Source organism: Uranotaenia lowii, chromosome 3, assembly GCF_029784155.1.
Source record: "Uranotaenia lowii strain MFRU-FL chromosome 3, ASM2978415v1, whole genome shotgun sequence".
NCBI classification, from domain to species: Eukaryota; Metazoa; Arthropoda; class Insecta; order Diptera; family Culicidae; genus Uranotaenia; species Uranotaenia lowii.
This window is the reverse complement of record NC_073693.1, coordinates 279,032,552-279,056,386: the sequence shown is the minus strand read 5'-3', so window position 1 is coordinate 279,056,386 and position 23,835 is coordinate 279,032,552. Positions and strand designations below refer to the sequence as shown.

At 36.8% G+C, this 23,835-nt stretch overlaps 1 protein-coding gene across 2 annotated transcripts in view; it reads left to right on the top strand.

Moving 5' to 3' along the window:
- The window catches only part of LOC129758108 (cytotoxic granule associated RNA binding protein TIA1), a 211,341-nt gene extending 192,172 nt beyond the window's left edge, over window positions 1-19,169 (top strand). For both annotated transcript variants that reach the window (XM_055755560.1, XM_055755561.1), the window contains 5 exons: window positions 1,352-1,454; window positions 10,885-11,077; window positions 11,159-11,482; window positions 12,225-12,372; window positions 12,479-19,169. In XM_055755560.1, coding sequence (XP_055611535.1) covers window positions 1,352-1,454; window positions 10,885-11,077; window positions 11,159-11,482; window positions 12,225-12,372; window positions 12,479-12,520 — 810 coding nt within the window. In that variant the 3' untranslated portion in view covers window positions 12,521-19,169. The remainder of the gene's footprint in view (window positions 1-1,351; window positions 1,455-10,884; window positions 11,078-11,158; window positions 11,483-12,224; window positions 12,373-12,478) is intronic.
- The last annotated feature ends 4,666 nt before the right edge of the window (window positions 19,170-23,835 follow it).

Sequence of the window (23,835 nt, the reverse complement as noted above, 5' to 3'; positions counted from 1 at the left end):
CCGGAGCCTTTTGGGGTGGGATGGGAGGCTGCGAAAAGAGAGTAGGTGGTGGGTGGTCCAGCACTTCGAAACTATGTGTTCATCGTGAAAATCGAAAAGTGAAAAGCTCTTTAAACCAATGAAGGAAAGGGAAAACGAGTCCCATCATTTATTCATGTCTACGCTTATACCACATTGGGTAGGGAAATGTTTTGGCAGAAGTGAGCTATCTGAAGAGGAGTTGTAAAACAGAGTTAAAAGCGCAACCAGTTCAAGGATCATTTCACTTACAAACAGAATTTCAACGCTCTTCAATGAAAATATCTTTTACCATTTGTGCCTTTTCGAGCACCACTTCCGGTCAGAGTTTTCAGATAGGCTGCTAAGAAGTCAAACTTTGCAACAGATAGTCAACCGGAGAGCATTTTGCTTCGATTCGAGCAGCAGAGCAACTTTCAAAATAAGCTATATTATAAACAACCTTCACAGAAACTTTTCATTTTACAATATCCGGTTTTTATTTAGCTTACAGTCGTTTATCTTGCATCCTTCCGGCAGCAACAAGAAGCAGCAGCATCCACAACCGAGACACTGTCAATTGGGGCATGCTTTTTGAGAGAAGGGGTCGGGGAGATCTTTTTAATCCGACAAACCACAACACAACCTTCCTGTTTGAATGATTCATTCGAATTATCCTTCACAGTTCTGGTTCCGTCTTCTGTGCACAATGTATTCGACAACCGTTTGTGTCACTCAGTTTTGATTGCTTGTTTTTGGTAAGATTAAAAGAAAAAAAACCATAAAGTGTTTCGCTGAAAAAGATCAGTATTTAAATTTTCTTTTTTTTCTCTTCCGACACTAGTACATTCTCAAATAAAGGCAAAAAGAGCGATAGAATTATTCATGTTAAATAAAAAGCTTGCAATGTTTTGAATTTTCGATGCCTTTATTTTTCTAACTGACCGATGAAGTAGTAGGCGTGGATTTTTTACAGCATGTTTATACCTACATAGGTTCGTTTGTTTCTTGGAAGCACAATAGTGCGCAGTATAGGAAACATTCGTTCGCTAAATGCTTCTAACCGGAATCTGTGTAATACGTCAATTGAATCGCTCAAATTTTTCAACCAAATTTTGATTACAAATGATCTCATTCCATTTCTATAATAAAAAGAGGTTTTGAGCAATCTTGCACTAAATACAATACTTTCGCTTGGAATTTTTCAATCATATTTCATTTTCTAGGAACTTTTTGTTTTCACCTCAATTGAAGCAACTTATACGAAAGTTATCCGATAAGTGTAACAAGTGTTCATTAGCAACAACTTTGCTAATATCATTTTTCTTCTCTCACTCTCTTTAAACCCCTACAGGAAGCGGAAAATGCAATCGCTGCCATGAACGGACAATGGCTGGGATCGAGATCCATCAGAACGAACTGGGCAACCAGAAAGCCTCCGGCAACCAAGGCTGATCGTAAGTAGTTTCTTCATCCATTTTTCTGATTTTTTTCTCTCACTTTATATCTCAACATATGTATTGTGTAAACTTTTGTAGGGTCGTTGATTTTAATCGTTGATTGAAATCATCGATTTCAATCTCCCAAAGCAATTTGAATAAGGCTCGCTTTCAAACGAGATACCTACGCGAAAATCGGATTTTCTGTCGTTAGAAGTTAGTTAAAATTTTTGAGTAATGGTTGGTACTTAAACAACTTGAATGATTATTAATGCTACTTGAACCAGTGGCTAAACTAATCGTTTACTACTTAATTTAGCCTAGAACTGTTTTCGATAAAGGATTGACTTGTTGACACTTCTCATATTCTTGGAAGTCAATAAACAAGCCTTACTATGAACAAATTTCGACGAAAAGATTATATTTTTTCCCCACCTTGTAGAAGCTTATTTAATGTTGAGCTCACTTATATGTGACATAAATCTAGAAAACGTATTGCTAGAATATGATATCATGAATTATAAAACTAGAAACTCTCTAACGATAATCGTTAGCTCTATTTTAGCCAAGCCCCAAATAATATGGAAATGTTGCCAACATAATTTTGAAAATATAAATTATCTGCGGATAGTTCTCCCCCCTCCGGTAGAGAAGTTGGTACTTACTTCATATACACACACACATAGAACAAGCGTGGCTTTGTTCCATCTGCCATCCAGATATATATATTTTTCCACTCTTATCCAGTTTTTGGCGACCGAAAGCGGGCCCGGCTCTGCTGAATAACGTAATCCGTGTTTGAAACCCGTAAATCTCCCGCTTTTCCTACCTAAACGAGAGAAGAATGGCGGCACACTACACACTAAATTCAACCGAAAAAGCCTGAAACAATCGCCTAATGCTTCACATTTTCCGCACGATTTAATTCAATCTCAACTCAACAACAACAATCTCAGTTGGAATGAGGGTCGGGAGGAAGGGGATGGATCAAGAGAAGTTGGGAGGCGCAGAGCTGGGATTGGGATAAAAAGGACACTGACACAGTCAAAATCAGAAATTAGGTTTGTGGGAAAACCGACCGACACTGGCAGCAGGTTGGAATTATCAGTCAACACAACAGAAGAAAGAAACACGCAACGCACATCTGACACGGCAATAACGCTGCTGTTATCAATTTTTCTTCTTCTTCGAAAGGTGTTTTGTTGCAGTGAGTTGGTGCTATTTCTTGCATATTTTGTTAAACTTGATTGTGCAAAAAGAACAAAAATGATTTGAAATGCAGATTTGCAACACAATTTTCAAAAAACTTGTGGGTCAATCGTTGGTTTGATAACGTGGCGACCGTCAAAAATAACTCCAAAAGGAGGTCAAAGGATTTAAATGTTGTTGATAAATTATTCCAGAGTTCCGAAAATCAATCAAAACAAACACTCAGGATGCGTTTCCTGTTGGAAACATTCTGATTGTATAATGGGATAGCGCCTCTCGCAACTGCTTCGCCTGGCTGGTATGCAATCTCGATCAGCGCTCCTATCAGCTATGCAAACCGAGTCGCGTCATTCAGAATCATCGGTTTAGCAAACATCGCATATCGGAGATGAGTGAGATACAAACTGATCCATTCTGAATGTAGCTCACTCAGTATCGGCCTGAATAATATGAAATTCAAAATTATTTTTTGAAGGATGAGAAAAATCAAACAGTTGTGCGGGACACCATAAATTCTCAGTAGTTTTAACGTGACGGACGACAGTTTAATAAGAGAACTTGTAAAAATTGAAAAACCCGGCGAAAGTTAACATCTTTCCCTCACAAACACAACTACAATTTGATTTTGATCAAACTGATGTTAAAAACGTTATAACAACAAATAAATTTATTTATTTGCTATATATTAAATCAAACAAAATACGCTAATGATCGGCTTCACTCACTCACTCACTGCCTGATCCATTCACTCCTGATCGAAGACCAACAAGATTCGCCATATGCATTGCGCATTGGTGAGATTCCAATTTGATGATGGTGCTGCACTGTTTTGACAGCAATCATCGTGCGAGGTGATCTGTATTTTAGCGATGAATTAAACGATCGATGATCGGGTAGGTCCAGTAGCAATCAATAACGAAACCCGACCGCTGTACGTTCAGGTGCGAAGTGCAATCAGAAACATTCATTGAAAATGAGTGATATTCGGAACACTGAATTATTCCCATTACCTTATTTTTAAACAAATTTCATTTGTTTTTGTTTTTTTGATTAAATATACAATCTTAGCTTCGCTACCTCCCTAATACCACCAATCTTTGTTTGCAATTTTGTTCTTTAAATTTCTGAATATAGGTTCATGAATTATTTCCTTTAACATCCCTCCACTTTTCGGTTACTCGATCTCTAAACTTCTGATCTGTTGACATTATGACTTTTTCTTTCGGTGAATTATTTATGAATTGAAAATTAAATTCTTGGTCACAATTGAATTTATAAATAATATGGCATCCACAAGATTGTCTTAATTTGTCTGATGATGTTCCCATTTTTAATAAACTTGAATTTACATAGTGACCAAACTAATTTTTTCCCAAAAATAACGGAAATCTCAGTCGGCATTAAAAAAAAAGTTGCTTTCCAAACCTTGTAACACGCTGTTGTTCTTTGAAAATTTACGATGAAGCAAAGTAGGCGTTGCCTAGTTGGCATCATGCATGTTTTCCCGTTTAAAAAAAAAATCCATAAACCGAGTAGTGCAAAAAACTTTTAAAAGTGATCCTTACAAATAGTTCGATGTACACTTCACAGAACTAACCGATGCTGCAATGCGATGGATTTTTGGAAGATGTTTTTCAAAGGGAGAAATTTGGACAAAATTGGCTTGCAAATACCTGATCTGTCGATCATGTCAAGTCCGTCCCATTTCCATTTTCATTATTTTTGAGTCTATCCTCTGACGACTTGAGGTCCGGCCTTTACTAGTAACTCGAGGCTCGCTGGGTTACCACGACTATCCTGCAGAGGCGGAACCTGTTCGAGACCACTGCTAGAGACCAATGACCTCTTCTCTAACGGCTGCGCTTGGTTTGGCTCGAGGCCCTCTCCTTTTTGCCCGTCCGTGTGCCGATCGAGGCAGCTAATCCTAGACTCGTGGCTGTCACACACACGTCCGGATCTTTACGAAACTACTCGGATGATTCCCGGCAAAGACGTCATCCTACACCAACTCGAGTGGCTCACCCGCCGACGACGAGAAGTCACTCCGAGAGTATTCCGCGGCGAGAAGGTCATGTTTTATCTCATCAGCCTCCGTCGCAGAGGACGCGTTCTACTCCGATACTCTTGGACGGTTACGCTGGACGTATCACTTATCACTTATCATCACTTATCCTATCACAAATAACACAAGACGTATTACAGGACACGAAACTTAACGTTCTTACTAACGGAAAAAAGGAACTAAAATTCAAATACTCCCCGGCCAAGAAATAACCCTACACTGGTCGCGGAATGGTCCTTGTTCCAACTCCTCTGTAGGGCGTTCATGATCCAGCCGGTGAACCCATCGCTGGCCAAGCGCCAAGTATTGGGTCCACAGGCGGCAACCATGTAATGCGTACCCCTTCGAACCTCGGACAGCTCAACATCCACCTCTGTTTCCAATCCATTCAAAATCCGACGTTAGGGATTAAGCGATGGGTCCACCGGCCGCGTTCCGAGCTGTCCCACTAGTGCTGCTAGTTGGATATTGAGGCCTCTCTGGCATGTTTACGCACATCGGACATGTTCCTGTGCTGGTAGCAGAAGATATCTTCATGCAGAATACACTGCCTTCTCAAGGTTGCCTTCCAGGCTGTCGCTCCGTACCGCAGAATGTACAAGGTCACGCTCGCCAGGACCCTTCTTCTGCTGCAGCGGATCGCTGAGGTGTTCGACACGGCCCGCAAGAGGGCTGTTGTCGCCATTACCGCTCTTTTGCAGGCATAGTCGACATGGGCCGCGAAACTCAGCCGAACGTCGATCATCACCCCCAAGTACGCCTAGATTCCATTGCGCACGGTCCAGCTGCAATCGTCCCTTATTGAGCTGAAATCAGGTTGGTGATCGGTCTTGAGGCCAGCCAGACGCAAGCTCTTGGAACGCATCCAACTTTCTACCTTCTCGATCGCTACTGTGGCGAGTAGCTGGACCACCTCGGTGGATGGGCTCGATGCCAAGAGAACCGCGTCGTCGGCGAATCACCGCGATGGAGCGAAAAAAACACGTGCTCTCTCTCAATAAGCCATCGCCTACTTCCTTTTCGAATAACAGTAGAAAATGATGAATAAATTAACAAAAACTTCGGAACATGCTTTGTTGCCGCGCACACTGAAAACATAGTTTATTAATTTTTGAATTCTCATTTCTAACCACGATCAAAAATCGTAAGATGGTAGAATACTAATTTAATCCGTTTTTTTTTTCTCTCAACGGATGTCGAAAAATTCAACTGCAGCCAATTAATCCATCTAATGTTCCTCTTTAACGAAAACAGGAAGATACAGTCGGGTTTTGTGTGACACGCTGTGGAAATCAGTTTGAGCGAGCGAGCGAGCGATCGGGGGAAAACAAAAAGAATCATCAACTTCCAGTTGCTGTCAACTACTCTACCTACTACTGGTTTTACCCTGGCCTAATGTAGCCTCCGAAAAGTCTGGGGGCTCGATCCTGACCGAGCAGGGGGCAGATTTAGCAGTTGCGTTGCGTGTTATGAATAATAAATAATATCATCAACTTTTGTAAACACAATAACTTGGGCTTGCTGCTTTTCTTGGCTGCGAGTCGTCCTGTCGCCATATCTCCGCGTTACGCCGCCATCAGCAGCAAGTCAACCGCCAAGGAAGGAAGGAATTTCTTTGGCTGGAGACTGACGACGACGACGACGCGTCTTTGCTGATGCCAATAAGTGCTGAATAAACGCAATGCCTGCTCACAGACTGGGTCACAGGATTGGGGGGAAGAGTTTGTCCTACCACGAAGAAAATCTGCCTAAATTCATGGCCCATGGCTGGGGTTGGAGTAAAAAGTTGGTCAAATCTAGCAAGAACTTTTATGGCGAGAGGAAGGCACGCGATGATACAGGAAGGTATAAATCCAAAGATCCAACCATCAAGCGAAAATATTAATTTTGCTGGTAGTGATTTATTAGTTACATAAAACAATAATCACGACATGATTTATAACCAATTTGATTTGAATATGATGATGAGAGTCTCCCGAGAGAGCCTGCAGAAGTCAGCAGCAGCAGCAGCACAACACTAACTGATGGATTGACAAAGCGATTCTCGAGGGATAGGAGGGATCTTATCGGGAAGAACCCTACCCAACCGGAAATTTTCAGATGGCAGGATGGCAGTAGAATGGTTGATTAGAAGACAGCCATCTTTCTGATTGCGAGATAATTTTTAGCTTTTGTATGAAAAAGTTTGAACTGTTGGCACTACGTACATCTTTACGCATAAGCCGGGCAAACTCTTAATCAAACTAATCAATAACCGGGAGATGGTAACTTATTCAAGCTTGATGATTGCAGAGAATTTCTCAACAATCTCATGAAGATATTTTCCTTTGAAAACCGCAACTAACTCATCATTAGAAATGTTTCAAATCGTTTCTATTTCAAGCTTAACTAAAGTTTCAGATATCAGAAAATTCTGTACTTAAATTTGTACTCATGCAACCAAAAACACAGAAACATTTCTACCAGATGGCTGAAAATTGTTTAAATGAAAACACCTTCTTTGATTAAATAAAATAAATACAAAAAAACTCAAAAAGATTTAGTGGCAATCTGGGCGGCAGAAAACAGAGAGCGAAAAAAAAACTTTTCATTGCGCTTCTGCAAACGGTTATAACGACACACGTGATTTCAAAACCCGGAAAAGAACTTTTCTCATCAAACTTGTTTGCTTTCTGTTCTGTTTCTGTGAATGAAATAATCCAGCAAGGCAGAAAAAAACAAGAAAATGTTACACGAGAGCACACGAAAGAATCGTAGATTTTTATTGTGTAGAAAACGGAAAAGGTTTGCTGCACTACCGACTTGGTGTTTGAAAATTTTTTGGTTGCAGCAGATTTTTTTTTCCGTGCGAAAAGAAAAACCTGGAGAAATACATTTCTTTTCTTTTTTTTGTTCTTCTCAATTCAAATGCTTTGTTAACATTATGATATTCTCGGGGCAGCGAGACACACGTCTTAGAACCCGCCGCCGACGACGACGTCGCTGTGGGAAATTAAAACTAGCTCCAGTTGTGTTTTCAGAATTTATGTGGAGTTTGTGTTATTCTTTTGGTTTTGTTTTGATTGCGCACCGGATGGGTTTCGTTTATCCTTTTTCCTAAATTTTTCTGCATTTTTATTCATGAAAATAAAAATGAGGAACTTTGTGGAATTGTTTCATCGCGCTCGTTAGCTGCTGTTTGTATATTAAATTTTATAAAAAGAAAAAAGATAAAACTAATTTTTTAATGATGTAAAAATATTGTCAGATATCTTTGGAAAAAATCACACGATTTTAATCGAAGTAAGCCAAACCACACTTAAACGAATCGTTATTCTTAGGCCTACTGATCATACTATTTGAATTATCACAATCGCTTGAAAAATGTCTGGAGCATTCTCTAGCCCAAACGGCATTCATATTGTACATGAATATCTTATGAATAGATAACTCGATATGACGATCGAAACAATCATTGGAATTTAACCACGGTTGGGTTAGTTCTTGCATATGAAGGTATTTAGCAAATGACTGAATTTAATTATTCGATCGATCATTTTTTTTTATAATAAATTTATAAATAATAGATAACATACCTGTAAATGTGAAAAAAAAAACAATCAAGAAAAATATAAACATCAAATGTTCATACAAAGTCAAAAAGGTCAAAAAGTTGGATCAGAGTAATACGTCTTCCATTTTAACCACCAATAATTTATCACTTGGTCATTCCATCACATTTCTAATTTTAAAAAGTTCACTGCAATTGCTCCCCTGTTTTCATTTTGATGAACGTGTATGCCTGCTGACAGAAGCAGCGGTTTTCCACAAGTGCGTATGTCTGTGTATTGGTTTTCTTTCCCGTTATTTGTTACTTTTCACCGAGTTCGCTTCCACATTGGATAGGATCCGGTTCGAATTTGGGCATTCTCGCTCCTTTATGTCTATGTACTATGTCGTATTCTGAACAACACTACTCAATTTCCCCGATTCGTTCCAACACTAACTGTAGTCCTCGATGGTTTTTCATTGCTTGACACGCTCCACTCCACCCATCTTTCATTCCCATTTTTCTGACCTTCCCTTGATTTCTCGCCAAATAAAACCCATGAAGTCGATCCTGTGTGCACTTCTTGCGAAATTCAAAAATATACATAAATCTTGTTGATGTAACCTCGTTCCTCGTTCGTCCTTCCAATGTTTTCATGAAATATACTTGTGCTACCCCCTTCTTTATCCAGCCCTTTCACGAATGTCCTCCCGTCACTCTTTTGTGAATGGTTCCCTTACTGCCACTTTTGCTGTCTTCTATCGGTGCCATTTGGACAACTATTCATTGGGGTAAAGTTTCGAGATCCACATCCGGCAACCGAAAGAGACTGGATGCATGGAAGATTTTTCCTAGAGCTCACACACTTCCTGTGTTCGTCACTTTGCGTTGTTGCTGGCAAATAGGACAAAGTGTAAAGAAAAAAAATCATACTTCATCTTGACATCGGGCTGGGAAAACGATAAACCAGTTATCGCAATGATAATACACGGTCAACTCGTTTGCAGAGTTCCCATACAAATTGGATAGATTGGATGTATGTCCTTCTTACAAATGGATTCAAAGGGTAACAACTTTTGTTGAAAACTTCAGCCATACTGTGATGTCATTTTTCTCCATTTTTGTTCAACTCATTCTTTATCCTTTTGGTATCGAAAACTTACCTCTCCCATGACATAATAATTTATTCAATTGAAAATTATAACGAAAAACTAATTCTCGTATTATTTATGTTACCCCTTGCCTTTTGCAATAGAGCTTTCATGCTTGACTTGAACCCACCACACACATTGTCTTAAAAATTTACAAACAAAAAGCCAAAAATAGAAATCCATAGACCTATTTACCTGCGCGCGGCCAGAAAAAAACGCTTTATGTAAGTTTACGGTGCATGATACCGCTAAGATTTATTTTTCCAATTATATCTCTCATTTCGTTTAATAAAACCAATATCTGCTATGAATATTTCTATCGTCATTTTTTTTCTCTACTTTCTTTTTGCTAGAAAAATAACCTTCATTTGGACTAACTTTATCTCTCTATTCTTCGGCTCACATACTTGTCCGCCTCCAATTTTTTTTTATTTTTACTTCAATATCATGTATCTCTTTGGTTCTAAAATCTTGTAAATATACATATTCAAGATTAGGAAGCTTGATCGTGTCTATATTTTTCTCTCACCCAAATCATATCACGTTCGTTTCGCAATCAAGCTCCTTGACATAGAACACTGATTTTTCTTTATATCTACATATTTTATATAGTTCATATCACTTTACACATTCGCATTTTTCCAAGTTGCCTTTTCATACTTTCGATAAGGGGTCTACGCAGCTCTTGTAACAATATTGTCCTGTGTCGATAGGATTCTGCGATATAATAAAAAATAAAATATCGTGTTGTATATAGTCAGACCATTTTTCCCATTCCATACTGCTGTCAATCCATAAAAATATATATATACCTAGCTGTTTAATATCTTGATGTTTTAGAATATTGATCTCAACGACCCAACCTAATCAAGCATGTTTCGGTTCAACATCCATATACCTATTACACGGCTTGCGAAAGGTTCGAGTAATAATTTAGTTCACCAAACAGTGTGTTTCGAACTGTTTCTAATTTTTTTTTTCAATCTACAGATGAAAAGCGTTGTCAAACTCTGTAAACATTTTTTAATGTGAACGCAAGAAACGAAAATTTGACATTTTTATACTGTTTCAAAACAATGCAAATTTATGACTTGTTCATCCGAAATCGTGCCTAAAAAATGTTAATGCTTATTTTTTAAAAACTAACCATTCTTAAAAAAAAGAAGATTAAATGCCGTTTGCTTTCAAATAATTTTTTATCAGGATGACGTCTTTTTTGACACGCCATAAAGAGAAACGAAGCGGACAAACCTCATATCTGCAAACACGTAAACAATTTCATTGATATTCTTCATTAAAGTCGTCAGCCTGCAGCATCGTGTGAAGTATCACAATGCAATCAAGTGTGATGCAAAAGTTTTTCAAATAATTTTTTTTTACAACTAATATTTGCTAGCGGAATTTTGCCTCTACTTATATCTCCAATTTGAGTCGTTTTCGATCGTTTTAGAACGCACAACTGCGATATTCAATTCATCCGTTTCCTAAATCTTTCAGTAAACGCTAAGCCGCTAACCTTCGACGAGGTTTACAACCAGAGCAGTCCCACCAACTGCACCGTCTACTGTGGCGGAGTCGGAGGAACCTTGGCCGGAGGTCTGAACGAGGAAATTCTGCAGAAAACTTTCTCACCCTTTGGAACCATTCAAGAAATTCGCGTTTTCAAGGACAAAGGATATGCTTTTGTGAGGTAATTGCTGTAGTTCAAAACAACTTTCGATTAAATGATTAACTTTGGAAAATATTTGCTTATATCCAAAACTCAAAACAGATTTTCCACGAAGGAAGCAGCAACTCATGCCATCGTTGCGGTTCACAATTCCGAAATCAACGCCCAAACTGTCAAATGTTCGTGGGGCAAGGAAAGCGGCGATCCCAACAATGCCCCGACACTGGCTAGCCAGGCCTTGAGTCAGGCAGGATTTCCGTTCAACACTGCTTATGGACAGCAGGTGGCCGGCTATTGGTATCCGCCAGCCCCAACCTACCCGGCTACTCCGGCACCGGCTGCAGCTCCGTTGCAGGGCCAGTTCCTTCAGGGAATGCAGGGCTACGCCTACGGCCAATTTGCCGGCTACCAGCAAGGGTTCATGGGGTAAGTGTCAAATTTCCACTGAAACTAAACTACTAACATTACCCAACAAAATAGTACGCCTGCTCCATGCATAAGCATCCTTCAGCATTCAAGAAAATTCGAAAAATTTCTCATTGAGAGCAGTAGGCTTTCACTTCTTCAATAACAAAGTGTTTTTTCCCTTGTTGACGTCAGGCTCAATTTTTCGAATTTAAAGTTTTGCTTGTGAAAAATAATAAAAAACTCATATTTTCGTAGGTGATCGAAAGAATGAGAGAAACATGAGGTATCAAAGAACGAAAGAACATAAGCCGAAAATATCATGAATTTTTCGAAAAAGATACAATGGCTCACCGGCAGGACAGGAACCTGCAAGTGGGAAAGATCACATGCGGGATATACATGGTGTTTCGACAGAAGGTTTAGCAGTTGGTCGGCAGAGCTCGATTGCTCATGTTCGCCGATTTCATCACGTTCACCGTGGTGAAATTGGCTAACGCGCTGTTGTACTGAAGCGGAGATTGCAGGTTCAAGTCCTGCCGTTGAGCCGTTGTATCTTTTTCGAAAAGATCATGATATTTACGGCTTATGTTCTTTCGTTCTTTGATACCTCATGTTTCTCTCATTCTTCCATCACCTACGAAAATATGATTATTTTCAGTTACAAAGATGTACCAAGCGATTTCATAACATCAGTATTGAACAAAAAACTGATTTCAATATGTAATGAATTAATTTCGAACTTTCTGTTGAATCTTTTCAGCATGGGTATGCAATTGCCGGGAGCCTGGCCAGGAGTTCCGACACAAGCTCAAATCCCAGCAACTGCTCAACAGTTGGCTCAAGCTGGAGTAGGTGGAACCATTCCGCAAGCAGCCGGTGTTGTCGCGTACCCGATGCAACAGTTTCAGGTAAATATTTTACTATCGTAGCTTAATTCGTTGTTTCAACAACCAAAGTCTCGTTATTTTGACTAAACATTCAACCTCACCCAAATCCGTCCGAAACACATTCCAGTTGGCTGACGATGAATGGTTGGCACCAAGTCTCTTAGTGTAGCTCCCTTGATGGTCGTCATCAATATGTGGCTGCGTACCACAGCATAAGTAAATGCTCCAGAGATCAAATGCAGTCTTAATGTGTCACGTCAACCAAAAACACTCACATCCGAAAACCTATGAGGTACCAATTCAACGAAATCCTAAGGATGATCGTTCAACCATTATCATATTTGATAATGTTTGGCAACAGATGGCAAAAAATCAACATGTGGAAGAATTTAAAACATTCGATTGATGAAACAATTTAAATTTTACCAAAAAATAAATAAATAAACACTTTGAATTAAAACATGACTATGTAAAACATGATGAATATTTAGATAGTGATAATGATAAAATACTAAATTTGGATACATGTGTAAATAGTAAGCTAATAAACAAACTAAATCAATATTATATATCACTCTTACTGACACACGTAAACAGATGCAAAATATGTTTGGAAATATTTAGTGTCTTATGGTAAGGCACAGCAGCGTTTCAACGTCCGTTTGGGGAACCAAGTAATAAAACACTAAAGAAAACGATAACAGCATTTATTTCGTTACACATTCAGTTTCAGTTCGATCGTTTGCATTTCACACAGACACCGGAATAAATCGGACAACCACCTTTTTTCTCTGAATGACTTACTATGAAAATGTGTCTATAGCACATGGACAATTTTAACTTTACGTTCATGATGATTCGACACACTTAAAGTAACTTCTAGTGACTTTTGGTTGTCTTTAAGCATATATACTACCGTAAACATTCTTCACTCTTGAAGTTGATGAAATAATTCACATAAAATATACAACAAAACAACATAGATAGGAATTATTTTAAATAAATTACCACTAAAGTAAGCCCAAATGCAAAACAAAAGTTTAAATACTTTTAGCCACACGTTAATGCAACGTAAAACAAAATTTTGAAGAAAATATGCAAAACAAAGTTAGTGAAAAAAAGGAAAGATTTCCTAGGACAAAATTATAGAACACGTTTCTGAAACTGAACAACATCAATCACAGTTCCCGAAAACAGAACAACTAAAACAACAACAAACCAAAACATTCGCTTATCCAACCACAACATAAACCACGAAGCAATTGACTAGCATGAAGCATTAATGAATATATACCTAAATGGGACAACTACAACAACCATATGTTACAAACCATACTGTAAGAATCTCATGATTGTTCATGAACAAACCAAAAACAAACAAAATGACAAAACAAAAACATATATTGCTGAAATTGCATGCTTTATTCATTAGATTAAAGTTGAAATTCCTCGTAGTAGACTCGTAGTAGGCGCACATAATTTTTGTGTATTTATTTTTTGAAAAGACCCATTAATTGAACGCTTGCGGTCGCCAATGTGGAGGCCAATTTTTATTTCGTAGAAGCAACTGACATCCAACTAAAACAAAATGCCCGTACCATCCTCTTAATAACCTATTGAACGAAGATGATGATGATGATAATGTTTTGTTTACAATTCGTAACTCTCTATCTAGGTCGGTCGGAAAATCGAAAACACCAACGGTTCACGCAGTAGTTTTTGACTTGTAGCATCTGTAGTGGTAGTAGTGTCGTTTTGTTTCAGTTCTGTCTCTTTTGACAGGTGGACCGTTTTTTTTGGTTGAAAAAAAAACCATTTTGTATGTTTAAAAATATGAATATCGAGCTAGTCGATACATTCCAGCTGCTCTAGTTCCCAAAGCCAACTATTATTCCTTATATCTATTCTGAAAATACTTCTATTATCAATGAAAAATTCTCTAAGAATCTAGAATAACAGTTGATGATAACACTAAACATGCGAATTGCGTGCGCACAGCGAAATCGTAGTTAAACTGCTATTTTTGCAGAAATTATAAAACAACACAACAAAAAAAAACTTATTCAAAAAAACATGAAAACAAGTCTTCTACTTCTAGATCAAAACAAGACGAATTGATAAATCTTTTGAAAGTTACATGCGCAAAGGTAACAAAAATCACTCCCAGATTTTTTGAAAGGAGCTAATCATATCTTTATATATACACACACACATAGTGAAACCGAAATGGAATAAAAAGAACGAACCATTAAAATTAGAAAGGAGATGACATTAGGTTGTTTTGTTTTTGTTTCCTGTTGCTTTTTTTTCGTCTGTGTCAGCAACTTTGTCCCTGGATAAGAATGTTTTACCGTTGTAGAGTCCCGTTAGTTGTTTTTGTTCCGGTCACTAAATTTCACGAAACCGAACTAAATTATCACCAAGCACAATCGTTCGATCCAAAATTTAAGTTAAGTTCACCACGATATTAAAAACAAACATTTATGTAGACATTAAACAAAAATAATAGAGGAAAACGTTACGTATCTGACAGCTGTTTATTTAAATATAAATGATTAACTCACTGTCAACCACTAAGGCGTTGCTAGAAAGATTGACACACCGAGTTTGCTCAACACGTTTTGCACTACGTATTATGATTATTTGTATTGAACGTCTGAATTTCTGGAGCTGCGAAATCTGATGAATATTTTTTTTAGGAATAACTGTTTGTAATGTTTACAATTTGATCCTTATCACACCAAAAATCTTGTGGTTAGTACTAATATTATTCATCACAGTTACAAATTTACTACTAATTTTGAATAGTTGATCAGATTTTACCATTGTGTTGGAAAAATTCAAAACAAGTTCGATTGATTTGATTCCTAGATTTTGTATTTAACTCAGCAAACTTATCTTAATTGTGGTTTTCGCTTCGCAAAGGAGGCGTTGACTTGTTTGCAAGACACGTGTTTTTTTTTTCATCGCTGAAGTTATTTATATTTAAGTTTCGTTACGTGTAAAACAGGAGGGAAATTGTTGAAGTGAAACCGAAGCTGAGCCCTTTTCTTTTTCTAATAACCGCAAGAAGAAAGGTAATTATATTTGCGATAAAGACAGTTTACATTCATTCATATAAACCTCTAGAAGTCGGTTTGGAAGCTCTCAAATTCGATGACAGTCTTTACGAAAATCTCGTTTTAACCCATTCGAGACGGAGGCCTTTTCACGACATTCGAACTCATAGTACTTTACTCCTAGATAACTTTCATGTCGTTTGATTTTCATCTAAATCATTTCCCAATACATTTTGCCTAACATTTGCGGATTTCATTGCTATAAGAATATTATTTTTCTGAGCAATAGTAAACTCACAATGAAAGATTGTTCTGACAAAGGCACGAAAATTCCATTGCACACACGGTGTGCAATCGGTCTCGAATGGGTTAAGTTGTTGGACATTTGTTGACATATTTTTTCTTGGCAAGAGCTTGGAACAGAAAGTGTCAGCTTGAATATAAAATTAATTTGCAAAGCGTGTTACACTCCCCCTTTTTTTAAACTCCTCTTTTAAGTCATCTAACGACTGCCACTCACTCACAAACAATCGGAGCAATTCAACTTCTTCAAAATCAAAAAATAAAAATAAATAATAAAAGATGTAAATAGAACACAAATCAAAGCAAATGCGAAGAAAAATGGCAATGAATTATATAAACAATACATAGCGTAAACAAAACAATATTTTAGCAAAATGGAAATACTATATGAGAAATACGATACAAACAAATACAAAAACAATTGAAGGAAAATTACTTGTTTTGGTTGTGACTGGTGAACCTCCCAGAAAAAAAACCCGGAAGGAATATATTTATACTATTTTACCTAGTTGCTATCAATCAGATATAATATTTTCAAATTATTTTTCTCTTCTTTATAGTTTTGCATATTTTACAGAACTATCGATCCATTTTGATTGCGGTACGTTTTTTTGATGTACAGAGAAAAAAATACTCAAAGAGAGCAATCCCTCAACACTTCAAAACCAAAACACCAAATGAGCACTAAAAAATGTTCACATTACTTTCTGTTGTCGGGAGGCAAACATACAGAAACATGAGTTTTTTTTTCACAAAACGGATCTAACGATAAATAACCCAAGCAGTGTAGTCACAGAAACATAAAAAATATTCCACAGAGAGAAAAAAAAGGCAATCGACAGTTACAACAATGGGTTACATATATCAAACTGATGAAAAGTAAAACAGTGATCAATCAACAATCTTACTGTTGAATTCATGCAGTAATCAATTGGAAACATAAAAGTCAATAGATAAACTTTGGGAAGTTGAAATTTTAAGCTAACATCAGAAGATCGATTACACTTGATTTTTGTCTGCTGATTTGTTCTAGTTTTGAACGGAAGAAAAACGCAATATTAGGCAACATTTAATCACACACTTGAGATACACACTCACACCTACTATCCTGTGATTTTAGCTGAAGTTAGTGCAAAAAACACACAAAAAAACTGTTGGCTGTTAGTTAAACTATTTCCTGTTTTTTTTTCGTTTCAAAGGAATTGTTTCGAATTAGGTAAACTAAATAAAGAAAATTTTAAGGTTAGTAACGTTCTCATTGAAAAAAGAAATCTAGTCAGACGGATTAAAAATCTAGCCATACTTCGACTTCGGAACCTTTCGTTTTGTTTAGAACATTGCTTGTTGGGTTGGCATTTGACTTTCGTGAAGGATTTCCGTTGATTATTTCCCGAATATACTCATTGAGGCAATTATCATCAATGGAACAAATGTGGATACATATTTTTAATGAAATTATATTAACATGAAACGGAAGCGAAGTAAGGAAACATATATTAGTAAAAGGAATATATTTATAGTGTTATATTTGAAATAACAGCATAACTGATATAAAATTAAAAAAAACTATATTATATATATACATTAAACCAAAAAGGTAAATTACCATATAATAAACAATATAAAAATTGAAAGTAAGGCATTTTTTACCAAAACCAAAAACCAAACAAACAAGGAAAGACAAACCAATATATATACACACACAACACACGTATAATGTATTATTATGGGCAAGCGCAAAACAAAAAAAAGAAGCGGAACAGTATGCAGAAAAAAACGAAACTTAAAATTCATAAACTAACTCAAAATGTGAATAAGTAATAGAATTATATACAAACATACATTGATTATTTTGAAAAGAAAACAACAACAAAAGAAAAAAACAAAACCAAAACCAACACAAAATATACTATATTTATTAACAAACAAACATAAACCAACCAATCGTAGCTAACAGAAACAATAGTCAATAGCAAGGAATTAATGCAAATGGCAAATCACTTAAATTGAAATAATCAAGAAGAGAATACACAAAATACATTAAAAAAAACGCATAATTGGAATTATCTTTCCCAGCAGTCAGTAATGCAAAGGTCACAATTTCAACGAAGCGATTTTTCGAATGATGAATTCCGTTTCTTTTCCTTGAGACAAGAACAGCGTTGAATTGTAGAATGGCCTTTCAAATTGCCATAATGAAGGAAACTCCAAACAAAAAAAAATCTAACAAATCTAGTACATTATAGGATGAAAAGAACAAGCGAATAAAGGAGATAAGCAAAAATATATTAATATAAGTGGAGGAAAATATTACAACAATTGCACACTATAGATGTAGAAGCACGAAACAAAAACAAAATAATGAGAATATTGTTAAAGAAACATGATTGAATAAAACGAAAGTCGAGAACTATGGTAAATTATCAAAGCAAAAAACAACAAAAAACGCAAAAAAACATGAACCGCAAATATTTCAAACTAACAAAAAAATCCAAATACATACGCGACTTGGGGAAAAATGAAACAAGCGAGAAGTATCTACTTTTTGTAGTAGGCTGTGGTTTGTCGAAAAGATATTTTATTTCATCTTTCATCTGATGAGATGACAAACAACAACTGAGAGAGAGAGGATTCAAACATCGCTTTAACACATCAATTAAACGTGCTAAATGGGTCACTTGAAAGACATGATTGCGTTGAACGACGAAGGGCAGTGGTTTCAATTGGCAAAAGTAAAAACTACAAACAAACAAAAAAAGCAGATAAGATTACAGAATCGGATCAGAAAAACGCACTTTTCTTTTTTACAAAAAAAAATTGAAATTAGTCAAAGGAGAGAAAACATGGTAAAAAGACAGAATCTTAACATTTTTTGATAACAGTCGATATATTTTTTTCAAAAATGTTTTAACGTTTTGATAAACTTTGCAAAAGACAAAATAAATACGACGAACGATGAGACGAAACAATGTCCCCAAGTAGCCGAAGTTTATTATCATTACAATTAAACAAAAAAAAAGATTATATAGTTATTAAAAAGGCAGAACACATCAGTCGAATATACATTGAACAAGCGAAGTATGATAAATACAGTTGAGCACAAATATTTGCAAGAACATAAAATCAAGAACCGGCAACACAATTGAAGTCAAAAATAGGAAATGATTCCAAAAGTCAGTGAATGAAATGTCATTCATTTTTGTTCAGCACAAACGGAGAAAATTATTTGATTCATTAATCGATGATCTCATTTGGGAATTGGAAGAGCTATGAGACATAAAAAAACATGTAACACGCCAGATAACTTGAAAACTTTAAGTTGAACCAACAGTGAAATCAAATTCACAGAACAATTATTGTAAAAGAACACAACACAGACAAAAAATATATTAGTGAGTAACAACGTTATATATGAAAGGAAAAATGATCAATAAACATGGTAAACAAAAGGAAAAACATTCCGGTCTCTACTTAATGCTGATGACACATCATTCGGGGGGCGCATCAAATAGGGGAGGGGGGTAGAAACGGTCTCGACGATGCGTTGATGGGTAAAGTAAATATTCCCAAGAATCAACATCAACTTACAGACGGTTTTTCGGTTTCGGTCAGGAAACCATTTCATTTACACTGATGGGCAAAAGTATTCGACACAAGCAGAATCTCCGCATATTTAATATTTGTATATAATTTGAGCGAATAGATTCTGTGAAATGTTCTCTATCCAAGTGCGTAAAATTTCCTCTATTCAACGCTTCTTCCAAAACAACGAGGGAATATTAAAAAAACAACGAAAACTTCAACAGAACACTAAAAGCACTGACCATACTCACTGAACACTCGATTTCATTTGTTTGATAATTTTTCCAGAGTTCGCATCGATCGCTTGGATTAAATGCTATCCCAGTTGGAAGCTGCCACCCAACTTTCAAGGAAAAATAGGCTGCTTCGGCGATGAAAGTGGACTAATTCGGTAAATTTTTTCTACAGGGCATTTTTTTTGCCAAATTTTGCAGGTTCGCAATACCGACGGTAGGTGGTAAAATCAGCCGGAAAATGATCGGACTTTTTGTTCTAAGTGTTATGTCAGTGTGATCAGTGCTAAAAGAGTCGAATACTTATGTCCATCAGTGTAAATACCTAAATATGAAGCTCACTTACCAATCAGTTTTCTTTTGGACACATTTATTCTGGCTGTTTACCCTTCCTACATACGACACATTACGACAATCTTTGATGTTCATTCCATCAAATGAATGAATACCGTGAAAATTCAAACAGCAAACACAAGTCATCTTTCGTGCGAAATTTTGCCTAACTGGCGAGAAGTCGTGATACTCAAATCAGAACTAGTCTGATTGATCTTATACACATCATGAATTGTGGAAAGTTCTAACCAATTTCGACAGGTTTATTGTCTGTTCATGTGTTGAATTCAAATTTGTCACTATTCAGGTGCATTTCAACACCTTAAAGGGAAATCAGCACAACTTTTCACCAAGTCACTTAAATCTTAGATGTTAGTCAACTTTCGATCATTTTTGGAGAGGAATTGTAGGAATCTACGAGCTGTTAGTTGTTTTTAAAACAACATAGTTCTGCAAAAGGTAAACTTATTTGACCCGGTAAAGAACTGTTGGGTTTTCTTGACCGGGTTAAGTTTTCCTTTTGCAGTACAAAATTGTCTTAAAAACAACTTATGACTATAAAAACATTAGAAAAAGATTTATCAGATATAATAATAATAATAATGTAAGGAATTTTTACAAAGAAAAAAGAGAGATGACGCAAGTTTGAGTGGGTATTTATCTATTTAAATATTTTAACGTATTTTTCTTATGAATCCCATTAATCAATATGATTTGTAAATCAAAGTTGAAGAACATGAATTCGAAATAACTAGCAGCACAACAAATAACGGATATAAATAAATAGAGGAGTAGGCGTGCTCTAATAAAAAAAATCAAAACATTTACAGTTGTTTTTTGCCGAGAAGGTATCCGCGAAAATTCTCAATAATTTCATAGTTTCAAGTAGGAATTTTGCAGAAAAATGTGTTCAAATGTTATTCCAGAGGAGCTGGATGTGTATATACATTATCATTATCAGGAACGGCTCAAACGGTCTCGCGATTTTGAATATATTGCTGCAAAAAATAGGCTTTTAGCGAGTGTGTAGGTTTTTGTCAGTGCATGATGGAAGAAAATGTCGTAATCATGGTAATGTGTTGACTTACAATTTTGCTCATTTCGGGATTGGCGTTTAATGATGGGATTTAAGACTACAATAAGAAAATTGTCAGTTTAAAATATGAGACGGATGTCGTCATTGAGGTGTTCGAGTAACGGTTGTATCATGATGGTGGTGTGGAAAAGTTAATTTTTCGATTCGAGTGATAACAATAACAAAAATTATAAGTTCAAGGCATGCTATGGCTAACAAGACAGACTTTTGCTTTTCTCTGTGAATTGCTGAAAAACTGCTAAAGCCCTTTAAGGGTTTGAAGATGAGTATCCTTTCAATCAATAATGTATTTATTCCATTGATCCTAAAGCAAAATAGCTTAACCCTATAAAAGGGGATTAGCGGGGTGTATGACAAGGCAACGAGCAATTCGGAAACTGATAAACAATGTATTGTGGGATTCTAAGCTTAATTTGGGATCACAACTTTAAAATGCGATTTCTGGCCTTTAGAAGCCGTTTTTCGGGATTCTGAGCTTAATTTGGGATCACAACTTTAAAATGCGATTTCTGGCCTTTTGAAGCCGTTTTTCGGGATTCTGAGCTTAATTTGGGATCACAACTTTAAAATGCGATTTCTGGCCTTTTGAAGCCGTTTTTCGGGATTCTGAGCTTAATTTGGGATCACAACTTTAAAATGCGATTTCTGGCCTTTTGAAGCCGTTTTTCGGGATTCTGAGCTTAATTTGGGATCACAACTTTAAAATGCGATTTCTGGCCTTTAGAAGCCGTTTTTCGGGATTCTGAGCTTAATTTGGAATCACAACTTTAAAATGCGATTTCTGGCCTTTAGGAGCCGTTTTTCGGGATTCTGAGCTTAATTTGGGATCACAACTTTAAAATGCGATTTCTGGCCTTTTGAAGCCGTTTTTCGAGATTCTGAGCTTAATTTGGGATCACAACTTTAAAATGCGATTTCTGGCCTTTTGAAGCCGTTTTTCGGGATTCTGAGCTTAATTTGGGATCACAACTTTAAAATGCGATTTCTGGCCTTTAGAAGCCGTTTTTCGGGATTCTGAGCTTAATTTGGGATCACAACTTTAATATGCGATTTCTGGCCTTTAGAAGCCGTTTTTCGGGATTCTGAGCTTAATTTGGGATCACAACTTTAAAATGCGATTTCTGGCCTTTAGAAGCCGTTTTTCGGGATTCTGAGCTTAATTTTGGATCACAACTTTAAAATGCGATTTCTGGCCTTTTGAAGCCGTTTTTCGGGATTCTGAGCTTAATTTGGGATCACAACTTTAAAATGCGATTTCTGGCCGTTTTTCGGGATTCTGAGCTTAATTTGGGATCACAACTTTAATATGCGATTTCTGGCCTTTTGAAGCCGTTTTTCGGGATTTTGAGCTTAATTTGGGATCACAACTTTAAAATGCGATTTCTGGCCTTTTGAAGCCGTTTTTCGGGATTCTGAGCTTAATTTGGGATCACAACTTTAATATGCGATTTCTGGCCTTTTGAAGCCGTTTTTCGGGATTCTGAGCTTAATTTGGGATCACAACTTTAAAATGCGATTTCTGGCCTTTTGAAGCCGTTTTTCGGGATTCTGAGCTTAATTTGGGATCACAACTTTAAAATGCGATTTCTGGCCTTTTGAAGCCGTTTTTCGGGATTTTGAGCTTAATTTGGGATCACAACTTTAAAATGCGATTTCTGGCCTTTTGAAGCCGTTTTTTGGGATTCTGAGCTTTATTTGGGATCACAACTTTAAAATGCGATTTCTGGCCTTTTGAAGCCGTTTTTCGGGATTCTGAGCTTAATTTGGGATCACAACTTTAAAATGCGATTTCTGGCCTTTAGAAGCCGTTTTTCGGGATTCTGAGCTTAATTTGGGATCACAACTTTAATATGCGATTTCTGGCCTTTAGAAGCCGTTTTTCGGGATTCTGAGCTTAATTTGGGATCACAACTTTAAAATGCGATTTCTGGCCTTTTGAAGCCGTTTTTCGGGATTCTGAGCTTAATTTGGGATCACAACTTTAATATGCGATTTCTGGCCTTTTGAAGCCGTTTTTCGGGATTCTGAGCTTAATTTGGGATCACAACTTTAAAATGCGATTTCTGGCCTTTTGAAGCCGTTTTTCGGGATTCTGAGCTTAATTTGGGATCACAACTTTAAAATGCGATTTCTGGCCTTTTGAAGCCGTTTTTTGGGATTCTGAGCTTAATTTGGGATCACAACTTTAATATGCGATTTCTGGCCTTTTGAAGCCGTTTTTCGGGATTCTGAGCTTAATTTGGGATCACAACTTTAAAATGCGATTTCTGGCCTTTTGAAGCCGTTTTTCGGGATTCTGAGCTTAATTTGGGATCACAACTTTAAAATGCGATTTCTGGCCTTTTGAAGCCGTTTTTCGGGATTCTGAGCTTAATTTGGGATCACAACTTTAAAATGCGATTTCTGGCCTTTTGAAGCCGTTTTTCGGGATTCTGAGCTTAATTTGGGATCACAACTTTAAAATGCGATTTCTGGCCTTTTGAAGCCGTTTTTCGGGATTCTGAGCTTAATTTGGGATCACAACTTTAAAATGCGATTTCTGGCCTTTAGAAGCCGTTTTTCGGGATTCTGAGCTTAATTTGGGATCACAACTTTAATATGCGATTTCTGGCCTTTAGAAGCCGTTTTTCGGGATTCTGAGCTTAATTTGGGATCACAACTTTAAAATGCGATTTCTGGCCTTTTGAAGCCGTTTTTCGGGATTCTGAGCTTAATTTTGGATCACAACTTTAAAATGCGATTTCTGGCCTTTTGAAGCCGTTTTTCGGGATTCTGAGCTTAATTTGGGATCACAACTTTAAAATGCGATTTCTGGCCTTTTGAAGCCGTTTTTCGGGATTCTGAGCTTAATTTGGGATCACAACTTTAAAATGCGATT